Source organism: Echinops telfairi, unplaced genomic scaffold (assembly GCF_000313985.2).
Source record: "Echinops telfairi isolate 266 unplaced genomic scaffold, ASM31398v2 ScPeMD7_1;HRSCAF=3_0, whole genome shotgun sequence".
NCBI classification, from domain to species: domain Eukaryota; kingdom Metazoa; phylum Chordata; class Mammalia; order Afrosoricida; family Tenrecidae; genus Echinops; species Echinops telfairi.
The window spans coordinates 81,843,093-81,861,544 of NW_022103896.1; the positions used below are offsets into that span (position 1 = coordinate 81,843,093).

General features: G+C 38.4%; 1 protein-coding gene across 1 annotated transcript in view; it reads right to left on the reverse strand.

Moving 5' to 3' along the window:
• PCMTD1 (protein-L-isoaspartate (D-aspartate) O-methyltransferase domain containing 1) overlaps positions 1–13,500 on the reverse strand; it is a 50,444-nt gene extending 36,944 nt beyond the window's left edge. The window contains exon 1 of the mRNA XM_004697550.2: positions 13,097–13,500. Coding sequence (XP_004697607.1) covers positions 13,097–13,403 — 307 coding nt within the window. The 5' untranslated portion in view covers positions 13,404–13,500. The remainder of the gene's footprint in view (positions 1–13,096) is intronic.
• Between the last annotated feature and the right edge of the window lie 4,952 nt (positions 13,501–18,452).

Consider the following 18,452-nt stretch of genomic DNA (forward strand, 5'->3'; position numbering starts at 1 on the left):
GAGATTTGCTTAACATGATAAATATCTTATAGAATACTATGCTCTAATATTTAAGGAAAGAGGTCATTTGATTATGTTAGATAAATGGAATCATTTTAATTTAAACATAAAAGCATTAGGGTGAGTCAAAAAGTATTGCTACAAAATTTCCAGTTCATACACGCATGAGTTTATTCCAAACAAAATGTTTAAACATGTCTGTAACCACTGGACAGCTATAAACAAGTTGTTTAAATAGTAATAAACCTATCTTAGTCTTACTAGGGTGCCTTAAAAAAAAAGGTCCAAATAAGCCATGGCTTCTGAGGGGCCCTGCTGGACCAGTTAAATCCCAACCACAGAGTTCAACTTAGGTCAGGAAGTTTCGGGGACTCCAAAGGGGCAATCTTGATAGCTTTTCTCAAAGGACATTGGTCCATCACAGGGGTTTATTATGAAACACTCTAAGAAAATGGAAAACTACACTGATAAGAAAAAGGCCAGGAAAGCTGCACTAGAAGAAAACTGTTTCCCATCATAACATTACACCAGCTCATTCTTTGAAAGCAGTGAGGGCTATCCTATGCAAATTTTATTGTGAAAACTACCATACAACCCATATTCTATCCCTGCAGGCTTCTTTTGTTGCCAAACCCAAACATAATATAAACAAACTAGAATACCTGGATGATACCAAAAATACTGGCTTGACATGGTGTAAGCGAAAAATCACAGAGTTAGTCAGGGAGGGTTGGAGCGATGGAACCGCCATCTTCAGAAGGCGGTTGGTCTACACAGAGATATGTAGAAAACCAAAGGCTTTACAATATGGCATTTATGTGTAACAAGTTTCTATAATTTTTGGAGCAATACTCTTTGACTAAATTTCACAAATCTAATTATCATTACTTAAATCTACTAATCTAACTTATTTATTACCCACCAGTTAATCAACAATCACCACTTGAACATGAAGCCCAGTAATTGTTAGGTTTTGGTATCAGGTATATATATCTATGATTTTGGGTGCAGTATTTACTTATTTAAATATCATTTATTGGGAGCACTTACAGCTCTTATAACAATCCATACATCAACTATATTAAGCATATTTGTACATATGTTGCCATCATTGTCTAAAATTTTCTATGTGAGCTCTTGATATCAGCTTTTTTCGCTCCCTCCCCTCTCATGACCCCTTAATAAATTATCATTATTGTCAAAGCTACACTGACTGCTGTCTCCCTTTCCCCATGGTTTCTATTTATCCCCATGGGGTGCATGTGGTTATGTGTCGATCATTGCAATCGGTTCCCCCTTCCTCCCCTCCTCTTCCCCATGTTCTCCCTACCCTTCTTGTATCACTACTCCCATTCCTGTTCCTGGATTTCATGTGTCTTGAGCTCGTAACTCTTACTTGTACCTGTGCACATGCTCAGTACAAGGCAGGACTGGGTTCATGATAGTGGGGGGTAAGGAAGCCCCAAGGAACCAGAATAATAGTGTTTGTTTCATCTATGCTATACTGCACCCTGGTAGACTCATCCCTTCCTTGGGACCCTTCTGTGAGGGGATGTACTATTGTCACAGATGGGTTTTGGGACTCTGCTCTGACCCCCCTTGTGCTCAACCATGTTTTTTGTTTGTTTGTTTGGGGTCTTCTGGTGCCTGTTACCCAATCCCATCAACACCTCAAGATCGCACAGGCTGGTGTGCTTCTTCCATGTGGGCTTGCTGCTTCTCTGCTATATGGCTACTTGTTTAACTTCAAACCTTTAAGACCCCAGACGTTATATATCCAGGCACCATCTGCTTTCTTCACATTTGTTCACGCACCCATTTTGTCTTCAGTGATCGTGCCAGGAGTGCAAGCATCACAGAGTGCCAGGTTGTTAGAACAAAGTGTTCTTGCATTGAGGCAGGGCTTGAGCAGAGGCCCAAAGTCAGTCCACTACCTCAGTGTATTGCCATGTAAATATATGTACAAGGGCCAATACCTCTATTTTCATGAATTTATGTATTTACATATGTACACACCTATGTTTCTACCTCTATCCATAGCTTTGCTTCCTAGAGCTCTCCTGTTTCCTTTTACCTTTCTCCTGCCCCACCATCGTGCTTGCCCTTCTGCCACGTAGTAATTCCTCTCAGTTAGACTGCTGTTGCTCCAACACCCCCAGGATCTCTACATCCTCCTCATTGTTGATTTTAATTCTCTAGTTGTTCCTGTCTAAGGCACTGTTTGCTAAACTGGGGCGCAGTACTTTTTGACTTACCTTCATATCTCTAATTACCAATACTTCATAATTCAAATATATCACACTAACAATGAAAGTAATTAAAAAGAAATGCATTAAAGGATATAACCAATCTCTTGAGAGAAAAGCAAAAAAGAAACCCAAACAACCAGCTCTATTTCTACTTTACATAGGTGTTCAGTCATGATACCTGGCACTTATGCTACCAAGTCCTCTAACAAGGCTCTGTAAAAAGGCTAGCCTAAGGTAAGCCAGGGACCCTGAGAGCTTCACTTTGAGTTTGCGGGAAGCTCTGTGCCTTCAGTATTTTGTGGCATGCTAATTTAGTGAACTGGGCCACAGGCAAAAATTACTCATAATATGTAAATCAATGTCCTGCAAAGATCAATTAATTTTTAGTTGGCAAATACCTGTTACATGTTTGAAGACCATTATCTAATCTATAAAATAGAAAAGATATCTACACTTACCTGCCTTACAGGGTACTTAGGAAAATCTTATATGAATGTATTTCACAAACTACAATCTATAATATGGAGGCAAATTGTTGTTATAAATTATGTTACCTATCCCAATATACTGGGGTTTCAAAAGCACATGGAAAAATTGTATCTTTTAATTCCATTTTCCCCAGATTTTTTGAAGCCCCCTCATATAATTGGTTACTTGACTGGCAAGATTACAGCTATGTTTCCAATATTGACTGTATAGTAGAATAATAACCTCAGAATATTTATCTTTTCTTTTAAAATTAGATTAAGTTAAAAAATCTATTAAAATCAATGTTGACTTAAACTGCCAATGCTTAGGTCCCACCTCAAACAAGTGAGACAAGGCCTCTCAGGGTGTGTCTCATGATCTGCATACACAGTCTCGAGGAGTATGTCTGAGGCTCTGCAGCCAATCTAAACTTCACCAAATCTTCTAATTTTTACAAAACCCATCTATTTGAGATTTTCAAGTTCTGTTCCCTTTGGTAAACTAATATCAAGAATTAGTAAGAGTAAATAAGATGTTAGACAAAACTAAATACCACAAGGGGGAGCAGGTGAATTATTTGATATATATATATATATAACAAACTAGTAAAATCAAGTGACATATTATTAGTAATTTCATGTTTAGAAAGTGTGCTTTGGGAAGAATTTAAAGTAACTTTAAAAGTAGTCAAGGAAAGTAACAAAAGAAAAGTAGACAGAAATGGTTTCTTTCCTTCCCTGAATATCATGTATAAAGTATCCTTGATGTTACAGACACAGAAAACCATTGAAAAGTAAATGAAAGGGGAAAAAATGAATCCGCATGAGGTTAGGTAATTACTAACTAGATAATAAAAAGAAATATTTTAATCTATTGTCTCTTACTAAAATCATATTATACGTAATTATCTGTGGTTCGTGAAGGCATAGCTAGCTAGGTATACCTAAGACTGGAGGATTTTCCCCACTACGCAGGCTTAGGAAAGGAGACTGAGAATTAAGAGAAACCAATTCTAGTCCTCAGGCTCCTCCTTTACAGATATATGACAGAGTTTCATATAGTTTGTGGAAAAAATGCAATCAAGAGATAATGGAATGTTTCTATAAATTTTTTAAGTCTTCTCATGTAAATACTGTTTTCTTTTATTACATCTGAATCTTAGAAATATGTTTAAACAAGATCTCCAAATGCTGGTGTAAACAGATGCAAAAATACAGGACTCATGGCATAAAGTAATTAGGTGTCTAAATATCAAGAACTGATATTACAATCAATTGATTTACCTATTTCCAACAAACTGGCTGACAATATTAAAACGAAATATATCCAGAGAAACTTCTGAATTACATCTGACTCTACATTGGAACATTAAAACAGTCTACCAAAATAGTTTCTACCAAAGCAAATTCAAAAAACTAAGAAAATGTATTCAACTATTTAAGAGAATAGTATTTGAAAAGTTAATTTAAAATCTCAGATCTATAAGGATCATCTGTGAGTAAATTGGGCCAAACCTAAGGGCCCTATTGCAACGCATATACATGCTACCAAATATAACAAAGGAAGCACACACAATAAAAGACAATATAGACAACTGACACCTACTAAAAATAAGGCACCACATCAACTGACTTCATCAAGAGTATAAAGAAAGCTCCTGAACTTGGAAAAGATCTTTAGCCACAACCCAATGAGCAAAAGACTAATCGCTATAATCTATAGAATTCTGCAACACTTCAATAAGAAAAAAACATGCAATCCAATTTAAAAATGGGCAACAGACCTGGACGGTTCATCAAAGATGACACTCAATGGCTAACCAATGAAAAAGTGCTCATGAAAAGGAAAAAAAGAAAAACTGCTCATTCTCGATCACTAGCCACCCAGGAAATGCAAATCAAAATAATAAAGATCACCTAACACCCACAACAATACACTAATTTAAAAAACAAACAAAACAAAAATGCTGGCTAGGGTGTGGAGATTAGAACACTTGTATACTGCTGGTGAGCTTTATAAACATATATAACCATTGTTTAGAGCAGTGGTTCTCAACCTTCCTAATGCCGTGACCTTTTAATACAGTTCCTCATGTTATGGTGACTCCCCAACCCAACCATAAAATGATTTTCATTGCTACTTCTTAGCTGTAATTTTGCTACTATTATGAATCGGGCAACCCTGTAAAAGGGTTTTTGACCCTCAAAGGGGTCGCGATTCACAGGTTGAGAACTGCTGGTTTAGAGCAACATGACACTACCTAAAATAACTGGGAGTAGAAATCCCATATGACCCAGCAGTATCTCTGTTGGGTATACAAGGGGGTAACCCCTCCCACCCAAAAATCAGAAAAAAGCTACACCTAGCGGAGCTTCTGTAGTACACATTTTTCCCCAGTTAGCAAGTATCTAGCAACTCACTCTGATTTAATGCACCCAGTGGCGTAGCCTGGGAAGATTCTCTGATCATAGGGAATTTTTTCGTAAAAGCAGTTTCGCTTGAACCTCATTTCTGGTGATGGTCGATATAAGAGAACTGCATGTGGCTGTGGAATTTTGCTTCTGCTTGAGAAAAATGTGGCAGAAAGTGTCGTGATGTTGAACGCGACTTATGAAGACAGTGCTATGGAAAAAAACTCAAGTGTACAAGTGCTTTTCTCGTTTCAAAAAAGGTGAAATGTCAGTTGATGACCTTTTCCTGGACATCCGTCAATTTCACAAAATAAACAAAAATGTCCATTTGCAGTATATTTGGAGTTTAGTATTCCAATTTTGGGTAAAAAATCAGCATGCCTCTCTTGCCCAAACACCTTACTCACCTGACCTCACTCAGGGTGACTTTTTGTTTCTGCGAATGCAGAAGGACCTGAAAGACAGATTTGACAACTAAGAAGTGAAGTTAAAAAAAAAGAAAATGAGGGAGGTGCTGTCAGCCATCCAAACAGATGAATTTGAAAAATGTTTCCAAGATGGGAATTGCAGATTTGACAAACATATTAAGTGTAACAAAAGTATTTTGAAAGTGATGCTGGACCGGAGGATGTACACTGGCACAGATAGGATCTGGAAATACAGGGAATCCAGAACAATGAACCCCTCTGGACCAGTGGTGATGGTGGTGATATCGGGAGGGTGGAGGGAAGGTGGGGGAGAAAGGGGATTACAAGGATCTACATATAACCTAGTCCCTGGGGGACGGACAGCGTAGAAATAGGTGAGGGGAGACATCGATGGCGTAAGATATGACAAAATAATAATAATTTATAAATTATCAAGAGTTCAAGGGGGAGGGGATAGGGGGAGGAAAAATGAGCAGCTGAAACCAAGGGCTCAAATAGAAAGCAGGTGTTTTGAGAATGATAATGGCAACACATGTACAAATGTGCTTGACACAATGGATGTATGTATGGATTATAATAGGAAGTGTACTAGCCTCCAATAAAAAAGTTTAAAAATTTAAATACATAGCTTTAAAAAAAATTCTGTTTTCTGAGGGGTACCCCCCTCGTTTAATAACCACTGGGACCTTACCTAGGCTGAAGTCAATTTTCTGATGCTGTGAGAAGACCAATCAGTTCCTTCCATATAACATTATTCTACAGTCACCATATAGCGATACACTCCCAAAAGGGGACTCAGTGAACCTTAATGGAAATCCAAGTCCAGCGGTGGGGAGAGGCAGGTCTGTCTTTGAGAAGGAGATCATACCTCTGTTGGTGGGTAAACTAGCTGGGTAACCTGTCACTCGGGGAAAATGCTTACCCTTACTTATACAGACACATAAGGGGAGAATAAGCCTGGGACTATCTTCCTAATTGGGCACTTTTGACCTAGTTTCTACCAGCCCTACCAAGCCATATGCTAATGTCCACCAAAATTTTAGATCTGTCCTTTTGAGGTGCACAGCATTCTTCAGAGGCCACACCAAATTAATGCGATTTGGGAATACACTATGCAAACTGCTTTTTACCTTACACTCATCTGCAGCAGATATAAGGATTCGAACTATTCCTTGGACTTAAGATTGAAACGCCCTAGTGTGAGAACCATATGACTGTTCTAGCAAGGTTATAGATTTAGAGGTTGTTGGACTTTGGTTCAGATCTCTTCCTTTGAAGATGCCCAATGAATGGCAGTTCAGGATTACCACACAATTGCTAGTCATGGTTTCCTTGCTTTTTATGGCATGTCTCAGTCTAGCAGGCATGGTTCTGCCTTTGTGAATGAACATTAATGAAAGTTATGCTCTATCTACAACCCTCATTATTTGTGTAGTGTCTGATCACTTGAGTTTTCGAACTGTACAGGTCAACAATCCATGTACTTTGATTAAAAAAGCTATTCTAAAAGTGTAAATTGTCCTTTTCTGAGCAGTATTTGAAATCCTCATCAAGATACTTTATGTTCCTCAATAAAAGGATAATGAACTAGGTATATATATAAACCATAGCTACATGAGCTCATGCTTAACTATAGCCCTAATCTAATAACAAACAGTCCTTCCTTATAACATGCACACACTGAATGTTTGCCGTCATGAAGAGATCACTGAAAACACGGGTGCTGTAGGAAAGTGTGATAATGATGTCAGATGGTGCCTAGACAGCAGAAAGAATAGCATCTAGGGTGTTAAAGGTTTGTCTTAAAACAAGCAGCCATCTAATGACAGTAAGCTAAGTCAATACATATGAAGATTCCAGCTTGTGTGATACAAGGATTGAAAATAATAAAATACAAGACAGGAGGGGGGAATGGTATTAATGCTTATATGCATGAGTTTTAAATTATAGGTCAATATAATATTTTTAAAAAGCTGATTTAAGTATTTCAAATCCTCCTCTAAATTCTTTTTAATGGAAGCCATTTACCTGAAAGCAATTCTTATCAACTCTTTTGTTCTCGTGCATACTTATTTGTGAAATGTGGGAGGAGACTGAGCCCAACATGTTGAATGATCCCTGTAAATACTCATGAAGCAAACAAATAACAGCCGATTAAATAAATGACACACCACTTCAGATTGTAAAGGCCTTGTACAATTTCAAAGGCAGAGATGTGTCTTATATTGCTGTATCCTCTCCACAGTTAGCAGTTTCTGAGATAATGGTCTCTGACCAAATAATTTTAAAAAATGTAAATATAGCTACAATTCCAAATTTCAAAGATTTCTAACTAAGATGTAGGCAGATGGCATTAAAAGCACAACAAATATATATTCAATTTGAAAATAAAGCATACTGACAATAAAGTAAGCATACGACTGGGTAACACCCCCACCCCCCGCCCCAAATGGAGAAAAGCCCAGCAGAGCTTTCAAAGTACGCATTTCCACCCCCCACCACCCCCACCCCTGTCCCCCCACTCGGAGGGCATCTATAGCAACTCCCTCTGAGTTGGTGCACCCAGTAGCATTGCCTGGGAAGGTTCTCTCTGGTCACAAGAGAAATTTTTTCATAAAAGCAGTTTCGCTTTACCTTGTTTTAGGGCATGACTGATTTAAGAGAACAGCCATGTGGCTGTGAAATTTTGTTTCCTGCTTGGGGAAAAATGCTGCAGAAACTGTTGTGATGCTGAACACAGTTTACAAGGAAAACACTATAGAAAACACTCAAGTGTATGCGTGGTTTTCTCACTTCAAAAAAGGTACAATGTCGACTGATGACAAACCTTTTTCTGGATGTCCGTCAACTTCCTAGACAAAAAGCTCCACAAAATTTGAGCACTTGTGCTCGAAGACCATCGACAGACCATTGAAGGGAAGGCAAAGCTATCTGGACTATCTTGGAGCTCAGTTCAATGACTTTTAATGGAAGATTTGGGGATGCAAATCACTGCAAAATTTGTGCTTCACCAGGAAAAGAGCATCAACTGGAAACATGCTGTGCTTTGAAACAACAGTTCCACAGTGACCCAGACTTTTTTCCCAAGGTCATTACTGGTGACAAGACATGGTGCTATTATTTATTATAACCCTGAAAGCAAACATCAATCAAGCCAGTGGAAGACATCATCAACACCTGGCCCCTAAAAAGCTTGTCAAGTGAAATCATCGATCAAGCTGATACTCATTTGTTTTGGGATGTGAGGGGGATAGCACATTTGTAGTCTGGTGCACCCAGTCAGAATTTAAAGGTTCTGAAAAGACTGCGTAACACTGTGCGGTAAAAAAGGTCTGATCTGTGGCAGACGGGACTGGTTTTGCCATCACGACAATGCACCTGCTCACGCAGCCATTTCAGTGCACCAATTTTTGGCAAAAAACAGCATGTCTCTCTTGCCTCATGCATCTTATTCACATAACCTTGCTCCATTCTTGCTTCTTTTTGTTTCCATGAATACAGAGGGAAATGAAAGGACAGTGATTGGATGATGTAGAAGAGGTGAAGAAAAACGAGGGAAGTGCTGTCAACCATCCAAACAGATGAATTTGAAAAATGTTTCCAAATTTGACAAATGTGTTAAGTATAATGGAGAGTACTTTGAAGGTGGTACGGTTGTTTTGTTAAAAAATGTAAATACATAAAAAAATCCTTTTGGGGTACCCCTGTATATCTCATGTATATACCACCATGGAATGGGGAGTACTCTCACAAGAAAATCTTCCAGACTCCATTCAAAATACCTATTAATTTTAGTTGGCTTATGGATTTCTAAATTACAATACATATTATCCTTGCTTCCTAAAAACCTCGTGACTTCAATCAATAATCATTCCTATTTACAGTGAATGTCACACAATGAATTGGTTATCTTATGGCTGGATCTATTTATAAGTTATTACCGAAATGGAAATGCAACCTCTAAAGAAGTAGAAAATGGAAAACTTCGAAGTATGCCATTTCATACTGCTGGGTTTTTTGGTTTTTTTAAGGAAAAAAACAAACAAACTGAAATTCAAATTTCTGGCTGGGGTAATTTGAATATACATTTTCCAAAGAAAACATAGGAATGGCTAGTGAGCACATGAATACATACTCAATATCACTAGTCATTCCCCAAAGCAAACCCATTGTCTTGAGTCGATTCAAACACACAGCGCCCCCCCCTAAGGCAGAGTAGAAACCCATAAGGTTCCAAAGGTATAATCTTTATTGAAACAGACTTCTCTTGAGAAGCAGCTGGTAGGTTCAAAATGCCAACTTTTAAGCTAGCAGATATGCTCTTGACCACTAATGACCAGGACTCCTTTGACATACATTAAAACCTCAAACAAGACACCCCTGTCACAGCTGATCCCAAATCACACCAACTTTACAAAGTTCCCAAGACTATAAATCTTTAAAAGAGCAGACAGCCTGATCTTCCTCGTGCAGAGCAGCTGGGAGGTTTCAACTGCAAACCTTTTGGTTAGTAACCCAATGCCTTACAGACCTCAGGGCCATCAGATCTCCTTAGCGAAGTGCACATTAAAACCACAACGAGATATCATTTCACACGCAGTTAAAATGACTGTTAAGTACAGAAAGGCACAATATACACACACAGAGAGAAAATAATAAATGTCAATGAGGATGTGGAGAAATTGAAATCTCGTGCATTATTTGTAATTAAACAGTACAGCAACTTCTGAAAACAATTTAATAAGTTCTTAAATATAAATTAGCCATTAAAACCAAACACACCACCATCAGGTTGATGCCAACTCATATCAACCCTATAGGGTTAGGGTAGGGTAGAACTGCCCTTGTGACTTTCTGAGACTGTAACTCTTGATGGGAGGAGAAAGCCCCATCTCTCTCAAAGACCAGCTGGTAGTTTCAATATGCTGACTTTGCAAGTTATCAGGCCAATGGGTAACCACTAAGCCACCAGGGCTCCAAATTAGCCACACTACCCAACAATTCTACTACTGGGAATTCACCCAAGAGAAATAAAACACGATGTCCACACAAAGACTTGTAAGCGAATGTTTATAGCAACATTATTCATCATAGCAAAAAGTAGAAACAATTCAAATGCTCATCAACTGGGAAATTGACAAAATGTGGTATATATCCATTCAACAGAATATTATTCAGTATTAAAAAATAAACTACTAATACATTCTAAATACATCAAGGATCAAGCTCAAAACATTATTCCAGCATACTGAGAAAATATTAGTGAAAAGGATAGGCATCAATCATGTTTAAATGTAATCATCTAAATTTCTCTTCACCAGTAAAAATTACTAATCATTGCCATTTTCAAGAAGTCACTGTGTAGCAAAAGCAGACCCAACTATGGACTGAAAGAGGACTGTATGTGTACGTGTACGTGTGCGCCTTAAATATATCACAAATTCTATGCCTGAAAGAGTAAAGGGCTACCTAATGTGTAGGAATGGGGAATGTCGAGCCTGAAAATCCCTTAAAAGTTAAACAAAATGATGATAAATTGTCCAAACTGGGATTATTCTGAGAACAAAAAGGGATACCATGAATTCTGATGCTAGGGCAATAGGGATAAATCAGGACTGTCTCAGGAAACTGGGACACAGGGTCACCTTTAAGAGGGTAAGCCATTTCTCTTATTAAAATCCTTCATACATATCACTTTAGAACAAATATTAAACCACAGCCTATGTTTGTATCTTGAGCGTAAACTTCAATGATAGCACACACAGTGTCCTATGTTGTCCTCGTTTCCCACCTCACTTTTACCACATCAGAAAGCAAAATTCAAGGGCAAGAGTTAAGAGTCAATGTTATAGGCCTTAATGCTCTACCTTAATGTTTGACACACATTCCAAAAAACAACAAACCAAAACACAACAGTATTTTATTCCAACTCAAAATATCTCTACTGTTCGTAGGTGCCGTTGCCTCATTTCCAACTCACAGCTACACAACACTGCCTATCTTGCATCAGTCTCGCAGTGGTTATGTCTGAGCCCTCTGTTGCAGCACTGTGCCACACCAACTCCTTGAGAGGCTTTCTCTTTTTCCGTTGATGCTCTACCAAGCATGATGCCCTTTTCCATGGACTATTCTCTCTCGCTCTCTAGTCTCTACAGGGCAGAGTAAAACTCATTCACAAGGGTCCCAAGGCTGTTATCTTCAGAGTAGCAGACTGCCACATGTTTAGCAATCTGCAGGTTCAAAGGGCTGACACTTCACTAGCGATGAGATCTTAACCACTGTGCCACCGAGGCTCCTTTGATAGTCTCAAAAAAGGAAACTAAACTCGCTGCCATAAAGTCAAGGCTGACTTATAGTGACTCTGTAGTGGTTACGTGTTGGGCTGGACTTTGAAACCACCAGCAGCTCTGCAGGAGAAAGACTGACCTTTCTACTCCCATAAACAGTTACAGTCCCAGAAACCCACAGGGGAGCACTATGAGTCAGTACTGACTCGCTGGCAGAGAGCTTTTTGGATATGACAGGGTAGAACTGCACCTGGGAGTTCCAGAGATAGTAACTTTATGAGAGTAGAAAGCCCTTTCTCCCTCTAAGGGGCTGGTGGTTTTGAACTACTGACCTTGAAGTTAGCAGCTCATCAAATAACCAGTACGCTACCAGGGTGCCTGGTGGTACACATTAGCACTCAGTAAATATGGCAGATTAACTGATGAAACAGCGTAAGCATGTCTTGTAGCAGATTTCCTTCCACCTACCTGCAACCACTCACATCCCCTATGTTCCCAGATATCATTCCCTCGCTATCTGGCCTTAAATGAGTATTTCAGCTCTCTGTACTCACTTTCTTAACCTATGTAATAGAAGTAATAATAGTATACATGTTCAAGGATTATTAGGAAGAATCACTCTAAGTTAAGTGCTTCAAACCATGTAGTGGGTGACATCCAATAAGCTCTATGAGGTCAGAGACCTTTGTCCCTATTTGCTGCTCAGCTCCTTTAACAATGCCTGACAGTGTAGATAATCAATAAATACACTAACAGTTTAGTGAAGATGGACTGCTCTCTTCCTTGTACTTTTCTCCAACCTTTCTTTGCCCCACCAGCACTACACAGTCTTCACCATACACCCATCTCTCCAACAACAAGGAACCAGCACAATCCTCTTATTTAAAATGGGTCATTGTGAACTACCAAACTTTCTAGCTAGCAGTCAGAATAATTTTTCTGAAACAGATTATATAACAGTTCTGAGCTGCCTGCCTATCAGCTAGCTGTTCAAACAGAGATAACAATTGAAGATCAAAGACGAGTTCCAAGAGCTACTATAAGATTAGGATGGTCGGCAGGACCTAAGTATAACTCCCGAAATTAGGGCTGGGATGAGAAGAATATTGCCTTGTGTTTCCACATTTAAGAAAGATTACTATTGTGAATACACACACTCAAAGATATACAAAGCTATATACCCTATAAATCACATACAGAAATATAAACAGCTTAATCTACTTGAAAATAAAATTTTACAAAAATAAAATTACCTAAAATCAAGCCCACCATTGTACTTAAATATCCGGTTCCACTTCCCAGGTTAAGAAAAGACAATCCTGGTTGAAGTTGCAATGCTTCCATAACTTCAGAATAAATGCATGGGGCTGATAAGTGAATGTTGCCATGCTTCCAGGCCAAGTCTTTGTAAGCATTGTCTCTGTAGCCTTCCAAATAGTAATCTCCACGGTCAATAGCTCTGAAGGCTTGTTCCACTCTTTCCGTGCGGATATACTGAGCTTCTTTTAAGTTATCGATTAAGTCATCATTATCTTCTCCAGCACTCACAGCTCCCCCCATTACTGTATTCAAATCAAATCATAAATTACAAATAAAATAAGCAGAAATGACTTCAACAATGATGTGACTTGTTTTCCTCTCAATATTGCACTTGATGTCCAAAAATACATTAATCCTGGAAGGAAAGAATAAAAACAAAGATGTTTAATTTTGAAAAGAAAGTAACTCCAGCATATTAAATATGTAGTAGTCATTACAATTAGCTCAGTTTTCAAGGACATAGTTTGCATCAAGTATTGTGTTAAGAAAATCAAAGAAATCCAAGCTCACTGCAACAGAGCTGCATTATGTTAAGTTCCTTAAATACGAGGGGACTTCAAAAAGTTCATGGAAAAATTCCATTAGTAGCTTTTCATTACATTTTCCCACTTTAATGGAAACCTCCACATATATTATGTTATCTAATTCTTATAACCCAGTGAAGTAGCCCAACTAGCGCCCGCTATTAGAGCTCAATACCAGCAATTTCAATACTTAATACTAATTACACAACTTAAGTTTTATTAAATTTTATCTTCTCTTCTCAGTTGGAAAAACTGGGTTACATAAAAGTCTTCTAGTTCATTATGATAGTCATTAACCACACATGACTAGTTAAGGCTTAAAATTCATTACAATTAAATAAAATTTAAAAATTAGCTATTTAGTTTTGTCGCCAAGTGCTTAACCACTGCACCACCAGGGCTCCTAGCCATATTTCCAAAACTAAATAGCTACACGTAATAGCAGTTATCATAACATCTGAGGTCTCACAGTACTTTGACTCGCAGTAACTAAGCCATGTAGATTGCTTTATAATATATAATCTTAGTTTAATATGTACGAGTTACATGATTGATTAAAATTCCTGAAGTGTAATATCCACAAACAATTCCAAATGCACTACATAAATTCAAATTGTTATGACGGATAATATACTCAAACACTGAATACAAAATGTAAAAGAGCGCAGCCACATGTTAGTATAAGCACTGCAATGTGTGTCTCACTCACACACACGCACACAATGTGTGTCACACATACACACACACACACACACACAATATGTTTCCATAGGAAACAGAAGCACAACGTACATAAGTTAAACAGCAATTTCAAGTCTCAGTTTGCAGATAGTTTTCAACTCAGCAACTCTAGAGAACTACTGGCAGAAGGGACCCCATGGGTTCCCCAAGGCTGCACATTTCTGTGGAAGCACAAAGTTTCAACTTCCCTCTGGGGAGTAGCTGGTGGTTTCAAAAGGCTAACCTTTCCGTTAGAGCAGCCCAACCAGTGCCGGCTATTAGAGCTCAATACCAGCAATTTCAATACCTAATACTAATTACACAGCTTAAGCGTTATATTAATATATAATCTTCCAATTATAAAATCAGGCGGGAAGGAAAGTGAGACATGAAATACCAACGACCGAAAAAAAAGTCAGGCAACGACCCCAAACAAGGCTGGCTTTAAAAGATATATAAGCAGCCAGAGGCTCAAGCACCTTTAGGTGCCCCCCGCCGTCCCGTCACTGCTGCCCATATACTTACTATACCAGGCAGTAGCCCCTCCAGAGATGGTCACACCATCTTTGTCTTTGCCTCAGTCACCCTCTCCTCTGAATTTCCTTAAAAAGTTTCTGAATAGAGGAAATGCTATAAACACACAACAGTGAAGCTGTTCCAAAGATGGAAGAAAACATGGCTCCACTTATTGGGAGACAGTCTTTGTCATCTTCAATGCAGCAACTGTCTAAAGTTTCTACAAGAGCAATTCTGTTTTACACAAGTACCTAATATAAATATAAGTTATTAGTTAGAAAAAGCTTTTCCTTCATATGGACTCTAGGGTTTAAGAAGAAACTGAGCTTGTGATCTAACAAGGAAATCCATATCCTTAGTAAGAAAGGTAGGCTGACGAATCAAATTAACAAGAATGAGCACCATTTGCTAATGGACACTACCAAACTTTATCCATTCATTACATAATTAAAGAGTAAAACACACCTCTGAGAAAGGCATTGACATGTCCATATCCAGGTGAGAAAACATCTGTAAAGCAATGGAGGACTCCCATGCTGAAGTTAACTACTACAGGAGCCTAGAGGATCTCACACAGATGACGAGATGTAGAAATCAAGAATGCACGAACTGTGTAATATTTTTTAAAAAACAGGAGAGTTTTAAGTGGAAGATCAGCTAGCAAGAAAGCAAATGGAGCTTTTTGAGAAATTATACAAAGCTGAGCATGCTTTTCAGCACCACAAGGAAATTTCATCCTATAAAACAGCAATTTTCTGATTTTTTAATTAACCTAGACCAGTGGTTCTCAAGTTCCTCATGTTGTGGTGACCCGCCCCCAACCATAAAATTATTTTCGTTGCTACTTCATAACTGTAATTTTGCTTCTGTTATGAATCGGGCGACTTCTGTGACAGGGTTATTCGACACTCGTCACGACCCACACAATAAGAACCGCTGACCTAGACCCTTTTGAGAATCTGAACAATTTACAGATCCTATCACTATCAAAAGGGGCACTGATGATTCACTGGTTACGAGTTGGGCAGCTAACTGCAAGATACACAGCTCAAATCCTCCAGCCAACAGGATTCCTACTCCTATAAAGTGTTACAGCCTTGGAAAAGTCACAGAGCAGTTCTCCCCCACCTTGGAAGGTTGCTGTAAGTCAGTATCCACTCAATGGCAATTAGTTGTTGTTTTAAATAAGTATTTAAAAAAATAAACAACTGGGCAATTTCAGAAGGCTCCTGAGACCCTAGAGATGTACAAGTCTACACTGATTAAACATCAACTATTGCATGCAAACAGGGACCCTGTGAGCCTCAAGCAACTTGATGGCAGTGAGCTTGGGTTTTTACTGCCAACAAGAGAGTCAGTCAGTGATTTTAACAGTGACGAGAAAATTACAATTTGATCTCAGAAGTACATTCTATGTGGCATAATCTGTGTACAGAAAGACCCATTTCAAACCTACTCTAATAGATCCCCAAATCTGGTACACAGGAAAAGAGAAAAAGCATTGCACGGTCAGCAAAAGGTAGTGAATAATAATCTCAGAGAGATCTTTCTCAACGCAAAGAATACCCATAAGGTATTTACTTGTGTTTTACTGACTATAACAAGGCATTAGACTATATGAATCATAACAAACTATAGATAACCTTCAGAAGAATGGGAATTCCAGGACACTTCATTGTATTCATGAGAAACTTTTTACATGGATCAAGAGGCAGTTGTGCGCACAGAACAATACTACATGGTTAAAATCAGGAGTGTCAGGGTTGTATCCTCTCAACATACTTATTCAGTCCATTTCCTGAGCAATAATCAGAGAAGTTGGATTATATGAAGAATGTAGCATCAGGATTGGAGGAAGACTTAATTAAAACCTGTGATATGCAGATGACACAACCTTACTTTTTAAAAAATCATTTTCTCTAGCCATCAAACATTTTCCCAAAATCTAGAGGCCTAATATCCTACCACATGAGTGACCACAGCACAATGAGCACCCTAAATTTGGCACATTGGGGCTGTGACCTGATCATAATTTTTAAAAAAATCATTTTACTGGGAGCTCGTACAACTCTTATCACAATCCATATATATATCCACTGTGTCAAGTATATTTGTACATTTGTTGCCATCATCCTTCTTAAAAACATTTTCTTTCTACTTGAGCCCTTGGTAGACCTGATCATAATTTATGTGTATGTAACTGGAGAGCTTACTATTTAAAGACTAGAATTTCTGTATTAGATATTTTAATAATTCAACAAAAATATCTTACTTTAAAATATTTCACATCATGTTTTAGAAAGTAAATAATATTAAAATGTGAGCACAGAATTAAGTCATGAAAATATCACTTAACTTTGAAACAGTCCCATCTCGATCATGGAAAATACCAAATACAAGTCAAGAGACTCAACTTCTGGTTTTTGCTCCCTTGATAACCTAACTGTATGGCTCCAAGTAACTCTCCAGAACTTGATACCATCACCTGTTCAAAGCAGCAGCTAAATTCTACGATGTTCCCCAGAAGAGCCCTGGTAGCACAGTGGTTACCCATTAGACTGTGATATGCAAACCATTAGACTGTGATATGCAAACAAACCATATCAAAACCAGCAGTCAATCTGAAAGAGAAAGTCAAGGCTTTCTACTCTGGTAAATAAGTCTCAAGTCTCGGAAACTCACGGGGTTAGTTCTACCCTGTCCTATAGGGTCACTATTTGAGTCAGCATCAAATCGATGGCAGTGAGTTTGGTTTTGAAAGGTTCCCCAGAGGATCTTATTCCCTGCTACTGTGTGTACATGAGGCCTAGGGTGTTACTAGGTATAAGTCAAGCTCTAGCATAGTTAGATTGGCCACATCTTTTACTGCCCACTCTCGTCATTTTCTCAAAAACAGAGAAGAAATCACTGTAGGGTGTTCAAGTTCTACATTAAAATATGATAGTACAATAGTAATCTGATGGAAAGAAGAAAATAAAGGCAGAAAGAGAGACTGGAAGAATGGGCTAAACAGCTTAAATAATCATGTCTGTTTGAGAAGTAGTACTTATCACAGTCCTCTAACCCTTTCACTCCATGGCTGAATTGTGTGTGTGGTGTGAAGTGTGGGGGGGGGTGGGGGGTGGTGTCTAAGGTATATTCACATATGCAAATCTGAAGTGTGAGAAATGTTCCAAAAATTGCTTTCTGTTCTTTTAAAATTTAGGTTTAAACCTTAAACATATTTGGCTTCAAAAAGAAGCTCACTATTATGGTGACTTTTGGGCAAGTTAGGAATGTTTTCTGGAGGGTAAGAACTGACTAGTCAAAGGAGGTGGGAAGCAAACAGAATGCGGGAAGAGAACAAAGTGAATTCACTTTCTTTTCCTCCTAGGAACTGCTGGCAAGCAGTCACTTCTTCCTTGCTGCTCCTTTTTTGGGCAGAGATGAGGATGAAATTCACACAGCTTAAGAGAGCAGCAAGTAAGTCTAGTGACCTTGAGAGGACAACATTGAAGACCACAAAGAAAAGGAAGTTCCTTATGCATTC